The sequence below is a fragment of the Dendrobium catenatum genome, unplaced genomic scaffold (assembly GCF_001605985.2).
Source record: "Dendrobium catenatum unplaced genomic scaffold, ASM160598v2 fragScaff_scaffold_546, whole genome shotgun sequence".
Taxonomy (NCBI): domain Eukaryota; kingdom Viridiplantae; phylum Streptophyta; class Magnoliopsida; order Asparagales; family Orchidaceae; genus Dendrobium; species Dendrobium catenatum.
Genome location: NW_021319008.1, coordinates 358,167 through 377,238, shown reverse-complemented (window position 1 = coordinate 377,238; position 19,072 = coordinate 358,167). Strand labels below are relative to the sequence as shown.

The window sequence follows — 19,072 nt, the reverse complement described above, 5'->3', positions numbered from 1 at the left end:
AAATGAAGATGAACTAGATGATAATTTTTGGAGATGGACAAAGAAGCTGAAGTTGAACTCTCAGGTGGAGCTATTTTTATGGCGTTTATACAATAATGCTCTTCCAACAACTGATTTCCTAATGTATAAAAGATTGATGAGCAGTAGTTTATGTCTAAGATGATGTGATGTAGTTGAAAATGTCGACCATATTGCTGCTGGTTGTTTAAGATTGATCCAAGTAATAAATTGGTTGAATGCATGGGGAATTCAAGTTCTGGTTTTCAAATATTTTCAATAATGCATATCGGCATTTGAAAGGTTAGCTGATTCTAATCCTTTTATTGTCAAAGTTTATTATACAGTGATATACTTGTCTTGGAAAAGTAGGAATAATGTAAAGCATGGAGATAAAGAAGATAATGTTGTTTTTATTGCTTCAAAAGTTCTCAGCTTTGTGGCTTCTTCTACCTATAATTATCTTATCTCGGGAAACTGGGGTGTTAATCAACATCAACTGTTTTGCAATCTTTAGCACCCTCCTCCGCCCGAGTGGATTAAAATTAACATTGAAGCTACTTTGTTGCAAAATAATAAAGCAGATGTTGGAGTGGTAAGAGACAATAAAAGAATATTCTTGTTGGCTTTTGATTTTGGTTGTATGCATTGGGATATTGCACAAGTTGAGTTGTTAGCAGCTAAATCTTTGAAGAAGGTGGTTCAAAAGTGGATGTTTGAAGTAGAAGGCATTATTATTGAAGGAGATAATCAAAATGTCATCAAATTTCTTCAGGATTCATTTTACAAATCTAATTGGACAATGGGTAGGCAAGAGGTGAATGATTTCTTATTCTTAAAAGGTTTCAAGAAGGTTTTATTTCATAGTTGTAATAAGTTAACAAATTTTTATGCTAATTTAGCTTTATCTAATGATTTTATTTAGGATGTAATTAGTAACAATAATTTTCCTCCTTTTGTGTCTTTGTTAAAGGAGGGATAGGCTTTGCTATCTTTGAGTAGTTCATAATTAAGTTTTTTTATTTTTAATGCAAGTCGCAGTTTCCAAAAAAAAAAAAAACTAGTCAATAGGTAAATCATGAGAACTAATTTCATATAAAACGATATCAATAGATCTTCTCAACCACCACGCATCATACACAACCATTCTGCAATTCTCTATGTTACTGTTGTATGAGAAAAAAAGGTGAGAGAAAGAGAAATAAAAAGAGAAAATTCATTCATCCCTATACTTACTTTTCGTTCTTTACATTTCACATCTCCTTCATTCTTCATAATTTTCTCTTCATTAGCTCACATGCCAAGAACAGAATCTCATAAGAAATTTTTATAATAGAAAATATCTTATCACCACTCATTTTTATCTTCAAAATTGTCTTTCATAATCCTCTATAATTAATAGAATATAGTCTAAAGGTACACAAATCTCGCTACAATATGAATGGTGATAAAACATTCCTCATAGAAATTTATATAGAGAGTTCTATGTCTGACATGAGAAATCCTTGGAATATTTTTCCAATTAAATCGACCTTATAGCTCTATATGACCCTCGCATGTTACATGAGATTAGCCGTTGACTTTTCATGTTTCTTACACATCAACTGCAATGAATCTTACGGAAATAATCAAATCCCCACAGCTTCCAGCCAATCAAGTTGCCATGATTATGATCACAATGAGCAGGACAATTCCAAATATCACCAACAGCAAGCACGCCTGTGGCAGCAAACACAAAGTCATTGGAAGAAGAAAATAAAAAGAGAAAGAAATGCAAAAAAACATCAGTTAAAATATTCGTAAAAAGCAATCCTTTACATACCAAAGATGAGTTTGATTTCTGTGTCTTTGATGCTTTGGTTAGTTGAGTTTTGGCTTGTGTTGTAGCCGCCAGTGAGTTTTCAACATTGGACTCGATATCATCTAAATGAAAAAAAAAATCATAAAAGACAAATCAACAAGTAACAAAAAAAATGGCTAACTATTGCTTGGTGGTAGAGTTCATGATTGAAATTGTTTACTTGATTAAAACAATTAAAAAAACCTATACTAGATCTCTAATAACCAAGATTTTTCTAGGAAAACATATGAATTTACCAATCATAACTCCTTGACCATGAACCAGCACGGCAAGATCTTTGAAAATCTCATTCACCTCGCCAATTTGCTGCTGAATCTCTTGAATTCCCTGCTCTCGCTCGTCAATGATAGCCTCATTGAAGACAATCTCATTATCCAGTAGCAGTACTTCCTGCCTGAAATTACCAAAATTTGATAGTTAGCAAGCAGATCATGAAAGCATTCAGCAGACCTAGGAGTTCCTTCAATCGTAAACGAACAGATGTGGCTACCCACAAGAGTTAAAAACTATTCTTTTTATATGCGTGCAAAAATAAAAGTATTCTAAACAATGTGGAGAATGAGTAAGAATAACACAGACAAGGTTATTTTCAGGCATAGCTATGCTGAATTCATTTATTCAAAACTGAATCTCGAATATATAGCCATACGCATTTGGAAAAGTGTTGCTAACAGAACAACAACAAGCATCTGCACAACGACATTATGGGAAATGACACAAGGTGAGCAAAAATTAAAAACTGAGCTAAATGCCACGGCCAAAATTACCAAAGCCCATCTATGATATGTTATATTATAAGTAAATTCTATCTGGTTTTGCATATTTAAATAACTTTGTAAATGAGATTCAAGTCCAATTTGATGACATACACAAGAAAATCTACTACCAATTATATCAGGTTATTTTATGACTAAGATAAATGACAAAAAATATACATCATTACTCATCGTAGATAACATTAAATTGTCTAAACAAGATAAACTTGAGCCCATTGCATTTCATGGATGGTAATGTTTATCTGATTAATATTATTAGCCAAATTACACTAGCATGTAGATAAAATTAAACCAAAAAATACAAACTTTATCCTCCATTTTATGTGGTGTTGAAGGCACCTGATGTGGAGTACAATTCAAAGCTTTATTTGAAGCCAATATAACAATTTTAATATGCCAAAATAAATAATAAGATAGATATTAGTATTTGTAGGTTTTATTCAGCTACATAATTGAGTTCCTCACCATTTGAGATGGCAACTTCAAAGAAAAAATCATGCTCCGTAAATAATTATATATTCGGTGAAGCAGAAACTACTCACGTACCTTCTAGATTCCACCAGCAGAGCACGCTCCTCTAGTGTTTTTTCAGAACTGACATCAACCTCGCTTGCAGTGTAGCTGCAAGAATAATGAAACCATATGATTAGATCAATAGGCAGAAATGATTAGGAATTCAGAAGGTAACACATGCGCACTGCGATCTGCATAAGATTTGGATGGCAAGAAGTTCTATATAGTAATTATCATTGTATGCAACCAATTACAGGGCTGTTTGGGAGCACTGTTTGTTTTTTTACAATTTACAAAAAAAAAAAAAAAATATTGAGTCATATTTTTCAATTGTTTTTGTTTTTTGTTTTTGAAAACAAATCAACCTATTATGAAAAATGCTTAAAACAACTTTTAAATGTTTTCAATTTTTTTCAAATAAAAATAACCCTGACAACCACTCGCTCACATCAATCACCATACACGACTGTCGCAAGGCTTCATTACCATCCTCCATCAACATCTAATGCAATAAAACAACAACAACAACATCAAAACTTTATGCCATTATGTGGGGTCAGTTACACGAATCCTTTTTCTCCATTATGTCCAGTTAAGAGTCAAATTCTCATTTAGATCTAATAAAGAAAGGTTATTTCTAATATTTTCTAACTTAGTCATTTTAGGTCTACCTCTACCTTTCTTAACATAGGTTAAATCTAATACATCTACTCTTCTAACTAGGTCATCAGAAGGCCGTTGTTTTATGTGACAGAACCATCTAAGGCGACTCTCTCTAATCTTATCTATCAATGGAGCTAACTCCAACCTTTTCACGTATATGCTCACTTCGTATCTTGTCTCTAAGAGTAAAGCCACACATCAGCCTGAGCATCCTCATCTCTGCAACACTTAACTTAATATTATGCTTCTCTTTTAATGGCCAACATTTTATGCCAAAAAGCATTGCATGTCTAACCACCATCTTATAGAATTTTCTCTTAAGTTTGAGTGATAATTTTCTATCATATATCAAGCCCGATGCATTCCACTTCATCCATCCAACTTGAATTCTACTAATAATATCCCCATCTATTTCACCATCACTCTTAAAAATAGACCCAAGATATCTAAAACGTGTACTCTTATTAGTGACTTGATCACTCAAAGCCACAAACCCCCCCCCCCCCCCCCCCGCTAGCTCACCCCCCCCCCCCCCCCATTAGATCTATTACTATAAAAATTACACTAAATGTATTCGGTTTTAGATCTACTTAAAAAAAACCTTTAGACTCAAGATTGACCTCAATAATTCAAGTTTACCTTCAACTCCCTCTTTAGTTTTATCAACAAGAAGAATATCATCAGCAATAAGAATACACCAGGTAACATCCTCTAGCAAATCTCCAGTAAGAACATCCATAACTAAAGCAAAAAAATATGGGCTTGAGGCTGAACCTTGATGTAATCCAACTGAAATTGGAAAATACTTGACCAAAACACCTTGTGTTTGAAAACAAGTAACAACTCCAGCATACTTATCTCTAATGACTTGAATATAAGCAATTATTAATCCCTTTCTATTTTAGAACTCTCCATAGCACTTCTCTTGGAACTTTATCATATGCTTTCTCTAAATCAATAAATATCATATGAAGATCTTACTTTTTCTCTCTATACTTCTCCATCAAACCTCTCAATAAATGTATGGCTTCCAAGGTAGACCTACCCGGCATGAATCCAAATTGATTTTGAGAAATATTAGTATCATGTCGTAACCTATGTTTTATAACTCTCTCTCATATCTTTAAAGTATGACACATCAACTTAATTCCTTTATAATTTGCAGAACCTTGTGCATCATCTTTATTCCTAAAGATAGGAATCAACACACTCATTCTCCACACATTTGGTATCTTTATATTCTTCAAAATATTATTAAATAGTTTAGTAAGCCGAAAAATTCCTTCATCTCTTAAGCATTTCCACACCTCTATTTGAATATCATCAGGTCCAACAGTTTTCCCACACTTCATTTTCTTTAAAGCCTCTCTAACTTCTATTTTAGTAATATGCCGATAAAAGCAAAATTATATATTTTGATTTGAAAACAAATCAACCTATTATGAAAAATGCTTAAAACAACTTTTAAATGTTTTCCATTTTTTTCAAATAAAAATAAACTTGGCAACTCCACACTCATATAAGTAACCAAACACGACTGTCGCAAGGCATCATTACCATCCTCCATTAACATTTAATGCAAAATATGTCATAAAAATAAATAACACTTACTTAGGATAATATTCATATATTAAAAACAAGAAAAAAGCATAAAAAAAAAAATTGATTTGAAACAGCCTCTAATTTACTAAAAACCTAAATATAGAAAATAATTTGAAAAGCTCAAGGAAAAATAAATTTAACTAAATTTTGTCAAATAGAACAAATCCTAGTTGGGAGACTAGTTAAGAGGTAAAAAGGACAGAGAAATTACTTCCTACTCTAGAATAGAACTCATGGAGATTGCAATTAGAAGATTGTGACAGTCGGATAAATTTTGCCAAGAAAGCTTCCTCTAGAATGCTTAGTTATCCAAAGGTTATTTAAGATGTACATTCATAAATTTTCTGCAAACCCAAAAGCTTGAAAATTATTCGTCCCTCCCTACCACTTGGTATATTCTTCAGCAAAATGGGCAAAGAAAGCCCCGAAGCATGCCTTCAAGATAATCCAAATTACAGTGCATCGGGGTTCGAACATACCATAATGATTAAGCAAAGCTACGACGTACTTGTACCAATGCAAAACAAGGTTTTCAAGGCAGTTAAAATGGATGTATTCATTAAGAAAAGATTTACAGTGAGTTTGTGCCATAATATAAGATACCAATACCTAATCCGTGGAACAAAACAAAAGAAAGAAAATAGTCCACTGCAAAAAAGAACCATTTACAATCTTGGAAATCATGAGCAAAACTTACCGTTGTTCCTCTGTTAAATCATAATTAATACAGAATGACTATAAAGCACTTCTTATATTACCATGGTCATCTGGACTTAAATATGTTCATAAAACAGAAAGGATAATCCAAAATTATTAACAAAAATAATATAAACATATAACTGATATAGTCATAAAGCTCATGAATAAATCTTAGGCCACAAAGTTCACTCAGCTTGAGAACAGCTTAATGAAAAGCTAATATAGTAGATACCTTGAAGGAAGAACTGCTTGGGGTACAAAAGGAGCATATGCTGTTTCCCTCTCAGCTGCAAGGCGTTGAGCTTTCTGAAACTCTTTCAGCACTGCTTGGAAATCTTTGGCAAGCTTTGCATCAGCAATTTTCTTACTAGGCTGCAGAAACCATTTCAGTATTTAAGCATGTGAAAAGGTGAAACATCATTGAAGCATTATTGTTATATTTCGCAAATATAAGAGATGGTAAAATTGCGGTGACTAAATTGGAGAAAGCATGGACTTTGAGTCATAAGAAGAAATAAAAAATACTTCAGTAGGAAATGTAAGAGAAAATAAGATTTTAACTGTATAGGCATTCACCACACAAAGAAGTTCAAAAATGAAAAAGAATAACTATTAAGATAACTGATATGATTAACAAGCATATAGGTAACAAAAATGTTTGAACCCAAGTTAGCACAGGTTACTTGACAAGAACTAGATCAAGCACTAACAGCAGATTTGATTGGAAAAGAAGGTTAGCATTGCTTCAATCAATGATGAACGACAAGAAAGAATCCTAGAATCCTATCAATGGATATTGATTTAGCCATGCATAGCATATTTGGTATTTAACAAGGAAGAACCAAAAGACCTGTCAGAATGTTTGATGGAGGTATGTTACTTAAACTGAGAAGCAACCATACCTGACATGGTGCAACATTAGTTGATGCTGTTAACTATATGTGGCAGCTTAAATTTTTCATGTTTGGGCATGGCCATTAATTTGAATTAAAAAAGTGCTTGGGTGGTGGCTATTAGACTTGTGTGGATAGCGAGGAAGGGCTGTTCATGCTGGAGGATTTGTGGAGACGGTATGCGTGACTTGTAGAGAGATGCTCAATGTGGTTAATGTGGATTTGCTGAACAGGATTTACATGGATCTAAAGCCTAAAATTTTCCCGCTTCCAGAAAATCAAACTTACACATGAGTGGGTTTGTGGGCAATCATTTGGCTGTAATGGACTTTAAATGTATAACTAGGAATTCTTTCTAATATTTTAGAAACCATGCCAACCATTATCAGGAGTCCAAAATAGAACTTATTTGAGGCACGAAATTGAGAACATTTGACTTGGATAAAATTTATCATTCCAGTTCAATCTTATGAGTGCAAATTGAACATGTGTTTCAGTCAAATGTGCTACAAGCGAGAATACCTAATTGAGATAAAATGATCTCCTTATACCTGTAAGAGACCTTTTGATGAGGTCATCGACAGACATTTTAGGCAGGTTTATCGGCGAAGGAATCGTAGATCGACGGCTACGATCGGGAGTTTATATTTTTGATGTTATCATGTTGTTTTATGTTATTTTATTTCATATCACCTTTTCTTTTCTTTTTTTACTTTGATATTTTCATTCATTGTCTATTTCACATAATTCTTCTGATATTAAATCGTTTAGCAGTCTTGATTTTGATAAAAAAGTAACACATTGAAAATTTAAATTTTGAAAAATTATTTCATTGTTATTGTAGATTTTGTATGTTTCTAGTTTCTTGCTGAAATTCTCAAATTATTTCAATTGTTTAATTATCAGTTAGTTTTGAATTCTAGTTTTGCTTGTTTACATTTTAAAACAATAATTTGTTGAATTATATGGCGTCTTATGATCTAAAAATTCAGTATTTCCTATGTATTAAATCATATTAAACATCATATTAGTTAATTAAGAAACTCAACCCTTGATTTGTCCTTCATCAAATTGGCATCAACTTCTAATTTGTTTGAATATAATGCATGGTTTGTATATCCCATAGCTACACATGATCAATCTTTAGACTATTTCGTTATCACTAATTGCTTCGTTAAAAGATTTTAAGCGAGAGTTTAGGAACAAACTAAGTTAAAATTCACCAAAAGAAAAATACATGGGATTTACCTAAATCTTTGTATATTGAAACCAATGTTTAAAAAAGTGCAATTGGGTATTGAGGTGTTTTTTGTTCATGATGTGAGGCGTAAGCCTCAAGGCGTTTTGAGGTGTAAGCCTCAAAATCAAAAAATTGTGTTAAGTGATAATAAAAGTCAAAAGTGATTTTTTATATAACTTCCTATTGAATTATGAATTAATAAATTTGCATACATATGAAATAAAAAATTGCACAAGCTATAAATTAACAAGTGATAAATTGCGTGAAATAGAATTAAAATCCTAATATTATAAGAACAAGATAATATTAAATATAGAAATTGTATAAAAGTATCATATAACATCAAGTTCAACTCCAAATATCTTCTTTCTCAATTCTCTACTCATTTACATTTAATTCCTAATGAAAGCTGAAATAGTTTGCAATAACTTAGAAATCATCTACACTATCATTACTGAGGTGGTCTTTATCTGAGTTGTCGTCATAACAAATTGGTATATCCCCTGCCTCATTCATTAGAGTCGAATGCCTCCCAATATGCTTCTTTAATTTATTTCACTCATGTTCATCTTTTAAAAATATTTTCATCAACATAAATATGAGATTAATGCTCCAAATTTTTTAGGGTGGTGGTGTGCAGCTTTAATGTGATTGTCGGTGACAACTACGATGGTGTTGGCTGTGGCAAAGGCTGCGAGCTAGAGGTAGAGAAAATCGAGAGGAAGTTGTTGCACTCGAATGTGCATGAAGGCGTGATTTATGTTAGTTTTAACCAAAAATATGTACAAATTGGGTGAGGCCTAAGCCTCACACTAGCGAGGCGAGGCGTGCCTCAAGGCAGGACTCAGCCAAGCTGAAGCGTATGCCTCATAAAAAAGCTAGAGACGTAAGCCTCGTGGCATTTATCACTAGAATTGCGCTGAGGCGAGCCTCATATTGCGCAACTTTAAACAATGATTGAGACACGATGGAAGGCTATTGCACTAGGAAAGCACAATAATAACTACTCAAGAGCATATGAAGTATATATAAACAAAAAAATTATGCATAACTGAAATTCATCCAATAAAAAGAGACAGTTCATGAAAATTCATTAGACCATGTTTTAGATACTTAAAATGACTTGAAGTTACAAAATAAATTTACATAAGGTTGTTTTGAATGTAAATTTGAATCTACAAAAGGTCATGTTCATGAATGTAAAAATTGACTTAAAGTTAGAATTGGAGTTTGAAAGCAGAATAATCAATGGATCATATTCGAACCTGAAATTGAACCTATTCATCAATGTGAAATAAAACCAATGATGTCTATTTAAGTTGATCAACCAAATCAGAAATTTTGAAAATACAACATTTGATGAACTATTTAATGATATTATTCCTATGATGAATGATTAGACAAATGTTAACTTTAGCTCAGGTTCGTGTGGTTTATTGAAATAAATTTAAAGAACAATTTTATGATGAATGTTCATAAACTATTTCAGAAAATTTATTAATAGTAAGTATTTTAAAATAAATTTAAATAAAAAATAAAAAATTACATCTATTTGGTCAATTTTAAAAATACATAATACATCACAACTCATATTTTTAACCATTTAGCTTCATCTTTTAAAAGAGGTTATTCATCCAATAGTCAACAGAATTAGAAGGTTTGTAGACTTGCAATTATTTTACTTTTAATTTTGTTATAGGTCATTGCTAGTAAACCATAGGATGCATATTAGTCTTAGCATTTCATACTTTCCTTGTATTATTTACATCATCATTTACAACATATATGCCTGACTGAAAAAATTATTCACAGAAAATAGGCTATTAATTATGACAAATATAAGTTTTTTGGCAATGTAAACATGAGTTGTATAGAATTTAAACCTAATGATAAGTTTTAGGGTGTGGCTAAATCCAGAAAAGTTTTGATAAGGAGCATTTAAAATTTAATGCAATGAAGACAAACCCATTTAAAGTAATGGAGCAAATTCAATAAATGTCTACAAATTGAAAATTCTAAGAAATTATAGCATAAATCTAATTCTCAATTCCAAATTGACCTTATTTCATGGCCCTACTATCAATATCTTGAATTTTTCTTTCTTTTCACCTCTACTTTTTGAGTCTACATCCAATTCTCTTCCAGGCACACTATGAACCCTTTCTTGAGGCTATTCTAGATGATGACCAAACCGTCATTATTAATGATGGATTCCAATAAAAGCTAGTCCATTGATGTAACATATTAACTTTGATAGAATGCATAAAATCTAAGCCCAATTTTTCATTATGAAATAAAAAATTCAATTCATCTAAATATATTATTTTCAAACTAAGTAGATTGATGCGGTATGGCATTAGGTGATGCAACTGGTATGATGTAGCAGTTGACTTTTAAATTATATATATATATATATATATATGTGGATTTGCAGTCTTAAAGAAGCAGCTTTGAGTGGTAGCAATTTGAATTTTTCAAGCTTAAACACATCTACTAATTTCAATTAAAAAGGCTTGGGTAACAAACATTGGACTTGTGTAGCAAAATAAAAAAGCAATGGCCTTATGTTAGAGATTTGTAGAGGTGTGTGATCTATGGAGGGATCTCATGTGTGTGATTTGATATTATTTGCTAGAGGAGATTTGTGTGTTGATCAATTACTTGCAATTTTTCCACTTCTGGGAGAAATGGGAAATGCGTATAAGTAGGTTTACTGATTATTTTTTGGTTATTATAAAATTTAAAATTAAAATTAATAATAATTTGAGATTAATTATATGACAAAAATATACATTAGCCTAGGTTATAAGAAGTTTATAAATAATTGGTCAAAGTCATGTAACTAACAACTTTCCTTTAATAAATTTTCTCTTTCCAATTTTAATATTGTGAAATCAAATTGATTGTTTGATCTTTTTCGATGCAATATAGGGATCACTGCCTAATTCCAAGAGAAGTCACTTCAAATACCGACGAGAAACTTGATTTTACTTGCTTTAGTATTTTATTCCTTTCTCTATTTTATCTACTTTATATTCATTTCTACTTATCAGAAGCTTTTAAATTATAGTATTGCTTGATTAAAATTCAAAATGTAAGTCGTTGAATTAAATGATGACTTATATCTGTGAATCTTCATATTCATTTACATGAAATTAGATTATGTATCATATTAATTGCATTAAAGAACCCAAATCCTACATATTCTTATATTACTACCATTCAACAATTTATGAAACAACTAAGATCATCATTCCCAAAGAATCATGAATTTAACAACAACAAAAAGGTTTAGATTGTATGTAAATTTCTATTTTAGCAATGGGATTTACAAAGAATCGCCAGCTATATTTAGAAAGAAAGGATCATAAAAAAGAGCAAAGCTAAAGCATCATTCCAAGTGCAAGAAATCAGAAGGACGAAAGTTGAAGTTGAAAAAAATAAATAAATAGTTGCAAGTACGCACGCTAACGTCTGTTTGGTGATCATTTTCACTAGCTTGTTTAAGTTTTGTTGAAGTATCCTTCACCAACTGCCCAATATGCAGCCGTGTCTTGTGCCTGCCAATAAAAACCTAAATTAGAGAAGATTCTACCAAGACAAATATAAGAAAATATAGGTAAAGAAAGTACAAATCTGTCAAAGAGTTAAGATAAAATTTTCCAAATCTATGATTTTCTAATAGGCTCCCCATTCATGGAATATGTTAAATTAAAATTTGAAAGCCTTCGGGCATTAATTTGATCTGGCCGAACGGATAAAAAGGGCAAGTGCCCTTCCCAATCTTCTATCTGATTAATGCCCGAAGGCTACCGGATTTTCAAGAGAAACAAAAATGTGTATTTTAAATAAAAATTAGTAGGTTGCGCACAATTGGAGGATCCTAGAAGACTAATTTGAGGTTGATATGTCCCCCAAAGCCCTTAGATGTTGATTTGATGCGGTCGAGCAGATTAAAAGGGCAAGTGCCCTCCCTAACCTCCCCTCCTGAGGAGGGGGCGTTGAAAGGCTACCGAAATTCTAGGAAAATGCCGAAGCACAAATAGGTGCTCAAAGATCAATATCGTGGTTGATTCGCTCCCATGAAGCCCTCAGCCATTAAATCCTATCCGGCTAGGTGTATTTGAAAGGGCAAGAGCCCTTCCTATCTCCCTTAGCAAGGAGGGGGCACTCGGAGGCTGCCGAAATTTAAACTGACAATGCACAGGACTTAAATAATTACAGGGAACAAAATCTAATATTTAAAATGAAACCTATAATTTTGCAAGGTAAAAAAACTAATCATGCAAGGAATGATCTTTCAATAAACAAAATTGCCAAATACAATTTGTTTGCAAGCGATGGTCAAAGAGAATTGAGGGAAATAAAATGGCCAAATTACAAATAGTGGCTCCTGATGAATATGCTTACTTGCTAAAAGGATAGTATATGGATACAACTCATATACAATTATCCCCAGTTAACTTGTAAATGAAAACACTAAGCCACCTATGAATAACAATAATAGACATGGTGCAAATTTCACCTACATGCGGTAGCCAAGGACCTACGATCAATATCAGTCAACTTGCAGACGCATACGACAATCTCCTATGAACACAAAATCAATGTGGAATGAATATACCAACTCATCGATCCACACACATGAAGGAACCAGTAGTGAATGTAACCAATTTGACAATCAATATTGACACGCAAGCAAATGTATCAGTTCATATGAATACAAGAAAGCCAACTTGCAAATGAATACACAAACCTGCTTGCAATCAACAACATTTAACTAACGAGCAAGTGCATTAGTTCATTTATGAACAACCGCAACGAACATAGCAACTTGCCAGTTAATAAGCATAGGAAAATCATTAATAAATGCAGCTCGACTGGCAGCCCATATCAGCATGTAAATGAGCACACTAAACTTGCTCGTAAATGATAATACTCCTTACAGACATACATAATGCGACATATGATGAATGCAAACATCTGCTAGCAATGACAAAATATTTTTCCAATGCATAATAGTCGCCTACGAATGATAGTCAACAATAGGCAATGGATGTTGCGACACCCTTACAATCAACAACTATTCAGTGTCAAACAAATACATTGATCTCATAAAAGTAAAGGCAGTCAATTTGTGACAAATGCAAACACTTATGAGCCACTAAAGGAGTCCCGTCATGTATACAACTTGCTATCTACGAGCAAATGCAGAAGAGTGCAGTAAATGCAAATGTCTATAAGCAGCGCTAAAAGATTTACATTTCTTGCCACTTTCTTGCATGTGTTGGCAAAAGGCCTATAATGCATATAGTAATTTACCTACGGGTAGCAATAAAAGATATGCATTTAGTGCTGCTTACCCGCAGATGGCGACGGAAAGCCCATAATGCATACAACAGTCCTACTAACAAGTAAATAAAGTGAATGTATTGCAAGTGTAGTGGATCCTCTACAAGCATGAGTAAAAGGATTACAGCAAGTGCGATACACCGTCTACAGACAAAGGCAGCAAGCCTGCGATGAATGCAAACATCTATGAGCAACTGCAAAAGATTCGTAAGTGCGCGATAGCTCATCTGTACGAAGCGGTAAATAACCCGTAGTGCAATGATATGATTCACATGCAAGCAACAATAGAAGATTTGCAATGAAAGCTATAGATCACTGGCAAACCAAAGTAGTAAATTTGTAGTGCGAGGTTAACATGTCAGATAAATCAATCTATTTGCAAACGACAAGTAGAAAGCTCCCGATGCATCGTACAACGTATTTGCCAGCAAAAGTGCACTCTGCGAGCTGAATACTGAAAAAAATGATAACATGCAAAAGATTAAATAAGCTAAATTGCACTACTGATGCACGACAATTGAAACTCAATGTACTGCTAAACTATATCATCGAATCCTAAACACTTGTACAAGCGGACAGAAAACGATACCTCCATAATAGCATCAATCTATATGTTAAAAATATATCTTGCATGTGCTCCGACAAATGAGCTAAATTTGTCAATATCAATGTCCGAGAATGTTACACGAGAAAAAAATTTCTAGCGTCATCCTCCTTGAAAGGATTGGAGTTTACATAACTTGAATTATAAGATGCTTCCTAAATTACTACAAAATACAGTAACTTTAAAATCACCTCGATGATGACCGTGTTAAAAGCTAAACTCAACCGGAGGGGACCACAAACTTTTAAAATGTCTTTCAAATTCCTACGAAAATATAAGTGACTTTGACGTCATCCTGAAGATGATCGTGTTGAAAATAAATCTCAATCAGAGAGGTCAATTCTCAAAAGCTTATTAAAAACTTCAAAATTTAATGCTAGTTCATAAGCAGGAAAGAAATAGAAACCACAAAAAATATTAAAGTTTCAGGAGGCCATAAGGGGGAAAAAATCACTTTCGTTAATGAAATCTAAAGGAATTCTACACAAAATATATTCATGCGCATTACAAGCGGCTACCAGCAAAAAGCAAAAAATAGAATAGTTGTGTGATCAAAATTCCGATGCACATGGCACCACAGATTTTCTTCACAACATTTTAAGAAAACTTCTTTAAAATAACAGTATAGACTAGTTTGCCCGCTAAAAGTTCCGAATAGCATTATCATGTTGTCCGTGCAAGGTCCGTACATGTTATATCTACTACGGTCAAAGCTTTCTTCGAAGAAATTGAATCCCTCCCATCTTATTGGAAGACAAAGGACAAATCAGGACTTGCACATTAGCAATACCAGCTTAATTCATGCGGACGAAAGCATAAACCAATCAACGCTACAAGTCCAGAACCTCATAAGCAAAACTGCAAGTTTTATGAAACACTGGCTTCATCCCTTTCATTCAAAATCCTACCTTTAGCTATTTTAAATCTTCATATTAACCCTAATCGAAATTGTTATATCTAAAGACAGAAATACCAGAACGATGAAGCAAGTAATAGTTATTACGGACCAATAAACCCCAAAGCCAACACCATGGAATCCAACGCGGCACAGGCTCACCAACATCCTTTTTTGCCCAATTTATCCCACGACAGAAGTAAGATTCTTACAACGAGAGAGTCGTATTTCAAATTTGAAAAACGGAAACCAGAGCGATTAGAACTGAGGAAGCTTACAGTTTCTCGCGAAGCTCAGGTGTATCCTTTGGGGTTCCGAGCGTGTTGACTAAACGCTGGAACGTGGAAACGGCAGTGTTGATCTGGAACACTCCGGCGGCTACGGCCTGTGTTGGATCCTGCTTGCCGTTGATGAGATTCTTCCTACCCTGAAGCTGCCGACCGGATTCCAGATCCTGGAAGCTCATATCTACAAAGTATAGAAAATGATTGGGAAAGAACAAATCTTGAACCCTTCAAACCCTAACCCCTATGCCGAAATGATCCCGGCCGATTCGTTGGGAGAGGCAGATAATCTAGATCCACGAGATAGAGAATTAGAAATGGGATTCTTCTTCTTTTTTTGATTTCAACTAAATTTAAATTGTCTAAGAAACCAAAGAAATGAAGGTGAATCCTTCAGCCTCAACAGAAACAACGAAGCAAATTCTATGTCGAGTTACGATGAGTTCTGCTTTAACCTTTCTTACGAATAACTACTAAATTTTATTTTTATAGAGAGAGTCGAAATTAAACCTTTAGGAAATTTAATTTGATACTAATAAAAAAGAGAGATACTATAAAGTCCATCTAAATGGTTATTGCAGAAAAATTTTGATAAACTATTTACTGAATATTATTAAAATGGTTGTTAAATTTTTTTTTAATAACCATTTAGATGTTCCTGTAATATTACGGCCTTTATAGTATCTCTTTTTTATTAGTATTATATATCGAGCACTAATCTGAAGGCAAAATCAATTTGGAAATTTCAAAAAATTAATTGGAGACCAATTGAATTATGATTTCAACAAACTTATAGTCGAACTGAACGTCTTGAAAATACGAAGCCAGCGACACCAAATTCAACTCAATCCGAACCCAAATGAGTCTAAATCAAAGACCCTAAGCACATTTGAAAGGTTCAATCCATAATTTAGATTACGAAACAGTTTCCAACCGTGACAATCTTTTAATAGAATCGAGCGACTCGATGAGACAAATCTAACGAGCCCAAGATCGTTAAACTCTGATATCATTAAGACATTCAAATGCTCGGTAAACGGTCCAAGATCAAGGGATTCAACATCAATTATCCATTCAAACAACCCAAAATTTACCCTTGATTTTCCTCTTATTTACTGGTCATGTCAATCTCATAAAATTATAAATAGACCACTCATTTCTCATGAAGAGGGGACCAAGCAAGAAGAGAATGAAGAGAGTTCTCTTACCATGTGACTCCTCCTCGAACACCGCTGGACTTTAGCCCATCGCCAAATTTCTACATGATGTCGAACTTCCGTCTGTCGCTGTATTTCTACCTGATGCCAGACACCCGCCTATCTTCAGAATTCTACCTGATGCTGAACTTCCGACCGTCGCCGAACTTTTATCCATCGCTAGATGTTCGTCGAACTTATTGAAAGTTCGTTAGGGATGTTAAGCCCTATGAACTTAATCCCAAGCTAACCAAGAGGGAGGGTGAATTGGTATTTTAAAATTTCTTTTCACAAAGAACAAAAATCACATAAACCAAAATCACACCACGAGAAAAATAAATGCGGAAATAAAAATGCGGAAGCAAGAAAACAAGAACACAGAGATTTATAGTGGTTCGGTCAACTTGACCTACGTCCACTCCTTGGAGGCACCCTCCAAGTATTGCACTACAAATGTGACTCTCCTTTAGCCCCCACGGCTAGGCAGAGAAGCCTTTACAAGAACCTCCTTTTTGCCACCCCGGCAAGGCAGAGAACCTATCTCCTTTTGCTTCCTCCTGAAGCTGGCAGAGAACCACAACCAAAAGCTAACTCCTTACCTCTACCGACCCTTCCACGGACGAGAACTTCTAGACGAAGAAGAAGCAGAGCGATCCTTTAAGCAACCCTTGTGAATCCCCTCACAAGCTCCCCCTCACAAGATCCTCTCTCTCTCCCTCTCTCTCTCTTTCTCTCCTCAAGGCCTTCTCAGGTCAAGTCAGCAGCAAAAAGTTTTTCAAAACATTGAACAAAAGCTCTTAAATAGAAGAGCTTCAAATGAGCTCATTAATTGCAAGTTGCCGACAATATCGTCCAGGCCGATATGGACATCGGCCTGGACGATCAGTACAAATCACAGAAGATAGGCCAGAACATCGCCCTGAATGCAAAACTGGATGATTGAAAATTGGCTTGATCATCCAGGCCGATCTCACGATCGGCCCGGCTGATCAGTTCAAATAAGAAAAAAATCATCCTAAGCATCGCCCTGTTTACAAGCTGGCCGATCCCGATCGTTTAGGAGTAACTAAGGATTTTGAATATTTCATCCTGGCCGATCCTGCGATCGTCCAGGACGATGTGATCGTATCAATCATCCTTAATTTCTCCCTTGATTTCCTAATCAATTAAGGCATAATTTGAGAATATCGTCCAGGCCGATCAATGATCGTCCTGGCTGATAATTAAAAAATACATTATACCTTAATTGTCTATGACGGCAACTTCTTTTTATTTTGAGCTTATCGTCCTAGCCGATACACGTATCGTTCAGGCCGATATGTTAATGTCGGCTTCCTTAATTAAGAATCCATATTTAGACTTTCTGTTTTAAGCCTGATCGTCCAAGACGATGTAAATATCGTCCTGGCCGATATGAGTAAAAACAGAAATTCTAATTCTCTCAAGTGTGTGTGTGTAGGGTTACTTAGCATCAGTCTCTTTGACCATTACAAATAGACTCAAGAAGAGAAAAAACAAAGTACAGACTGACTCAACCCTAAACCTACGCAATCTTGAACTGGCTTCGTTTGTTCGTCCGATCTTTTCGATTACTGAAAAGTTAGAAGAACCAAGTAGTCCAAGAAAATTAATAGTGTTTGTCAATCATCAAAATATAAGTCATGAAAATAGATTTGCAACACTTATACTCTAGACCGGACTTTCGCTCGTCAACAGATTTCTACCTGACGCCAGACTTTCACCCATCGTCAGACTTCTGCTTGTCTCTGGATGTTCGTCGGACTTCTACTTAACGTCAGACTTCAGTCCATCATCAGATTTCTTTCCGACGGGAGACTTTCACCCGTCACCAGACGTCTGCCCGTCGTTAGACTTCTGTCGGACTTCTATTTAACTCCGGACTTCCGCCCATCACCGTCTACAGTCTTTCCAACAACCATAGCCAAACTACAGTCCTTTTGACCTCTATTGTCAGACAACGGTCTTTTCTTATCACTATTGCACACCTACTACGGTCCCTTCGACCACCGTCACCAGACTACGATCTTTTTGACTTCCGTCACCCGCCAATTTTGGTTTTTCTGATCAAACAAATATATTAATAGTGATTCTTTCAAGTCCCATTATGTAATTCATTCTATGTGATGTATGTTTATTACTTCAAGCCAAGGCCTTCCCTTAAAGAAGGGTCTTATTTGTAATCAATTGTAAATAATAGTGGATTCATTCAAACTGGGCCAGACCCTATAGTTTTTCCCCTTTTTAGGGTTTTTCACATAAAAATCTTGGCGTCTCTTTTAAATATTACACTGTCTATTTTTATCTCTTTGTGTCATGGATCTTTGTACAAAGCTAAGACATTAAAATTTATATTTCTCTCTCATCGTGATTATTTAATGACACAATAGTTTGGTTCCGTTAGTGGGAATGTGATTCTTGACTAAGGGGCAATTTTTGCTCCAACCTCAAATGGTCATTCGTGTCAACATCTCGGCAT

At 34.3% G+C, this 19,072-nt stretch overlaps 1 protein-coding gene across 1 annotated transcript; it reads right to left on the bottom strand.

The window, feature by feature from the left end:
- Positions 1 to 1,189: 1,189 nt before the first annotated feature.
- On the bottom strand, positions 1,190 to 15,847 carry LOC110116441 (syntaxin-22). The gene is made up of 7 exons (XM_020850007.2): positions 15,374 to 15,847; positions 11,711 to 11,804; positions 6,344 to 6,483; positions 3,181 to 3,255; positions 2,095 to 2,252; positions 1,820 to 1,920; positions 1,190 to 1,716 (listed from the first exon to the last, which is right to left on the bottom strand). Exons 1-7 carry the CDS (start codon positions 15,559 to 15,561, stop codon positions 1,651 to 1,653), a joined length of 822 nt encoding a protein of 273 aa, XP_020705666.1. The 5' UTR covers positions 15,562 to 15,847; the 3' UTR covers positions 1,190 to 1,650.
- Positions 15,848 to 19,072: the final 3,225 nt, after the last annotated feature.

Coding starts and splice junctions, on each gene's coding strand:
- LOC110116441 (XM_020850007.2), bottom strand. CDS start 15,561: ATGAGCTTCCAGGATCTGGAATCCGGTCGGCAGCTTCAGGGTAGGAAG. Junction 11,805..15,373: donor CCTGAGCTTCGCGAGAAACT/GTAAGCTTCCTC, acceptor TTTTATTGGCAG/GCACAAGACACGGCTGCATA. Junction 6,484..11,710: donor ATCACCAAACAGACGTTAGC/GTGCGTACTTGC, acceptor TGGTTTCTGCAG/CCTAGTAAGAAAATTGCTGA.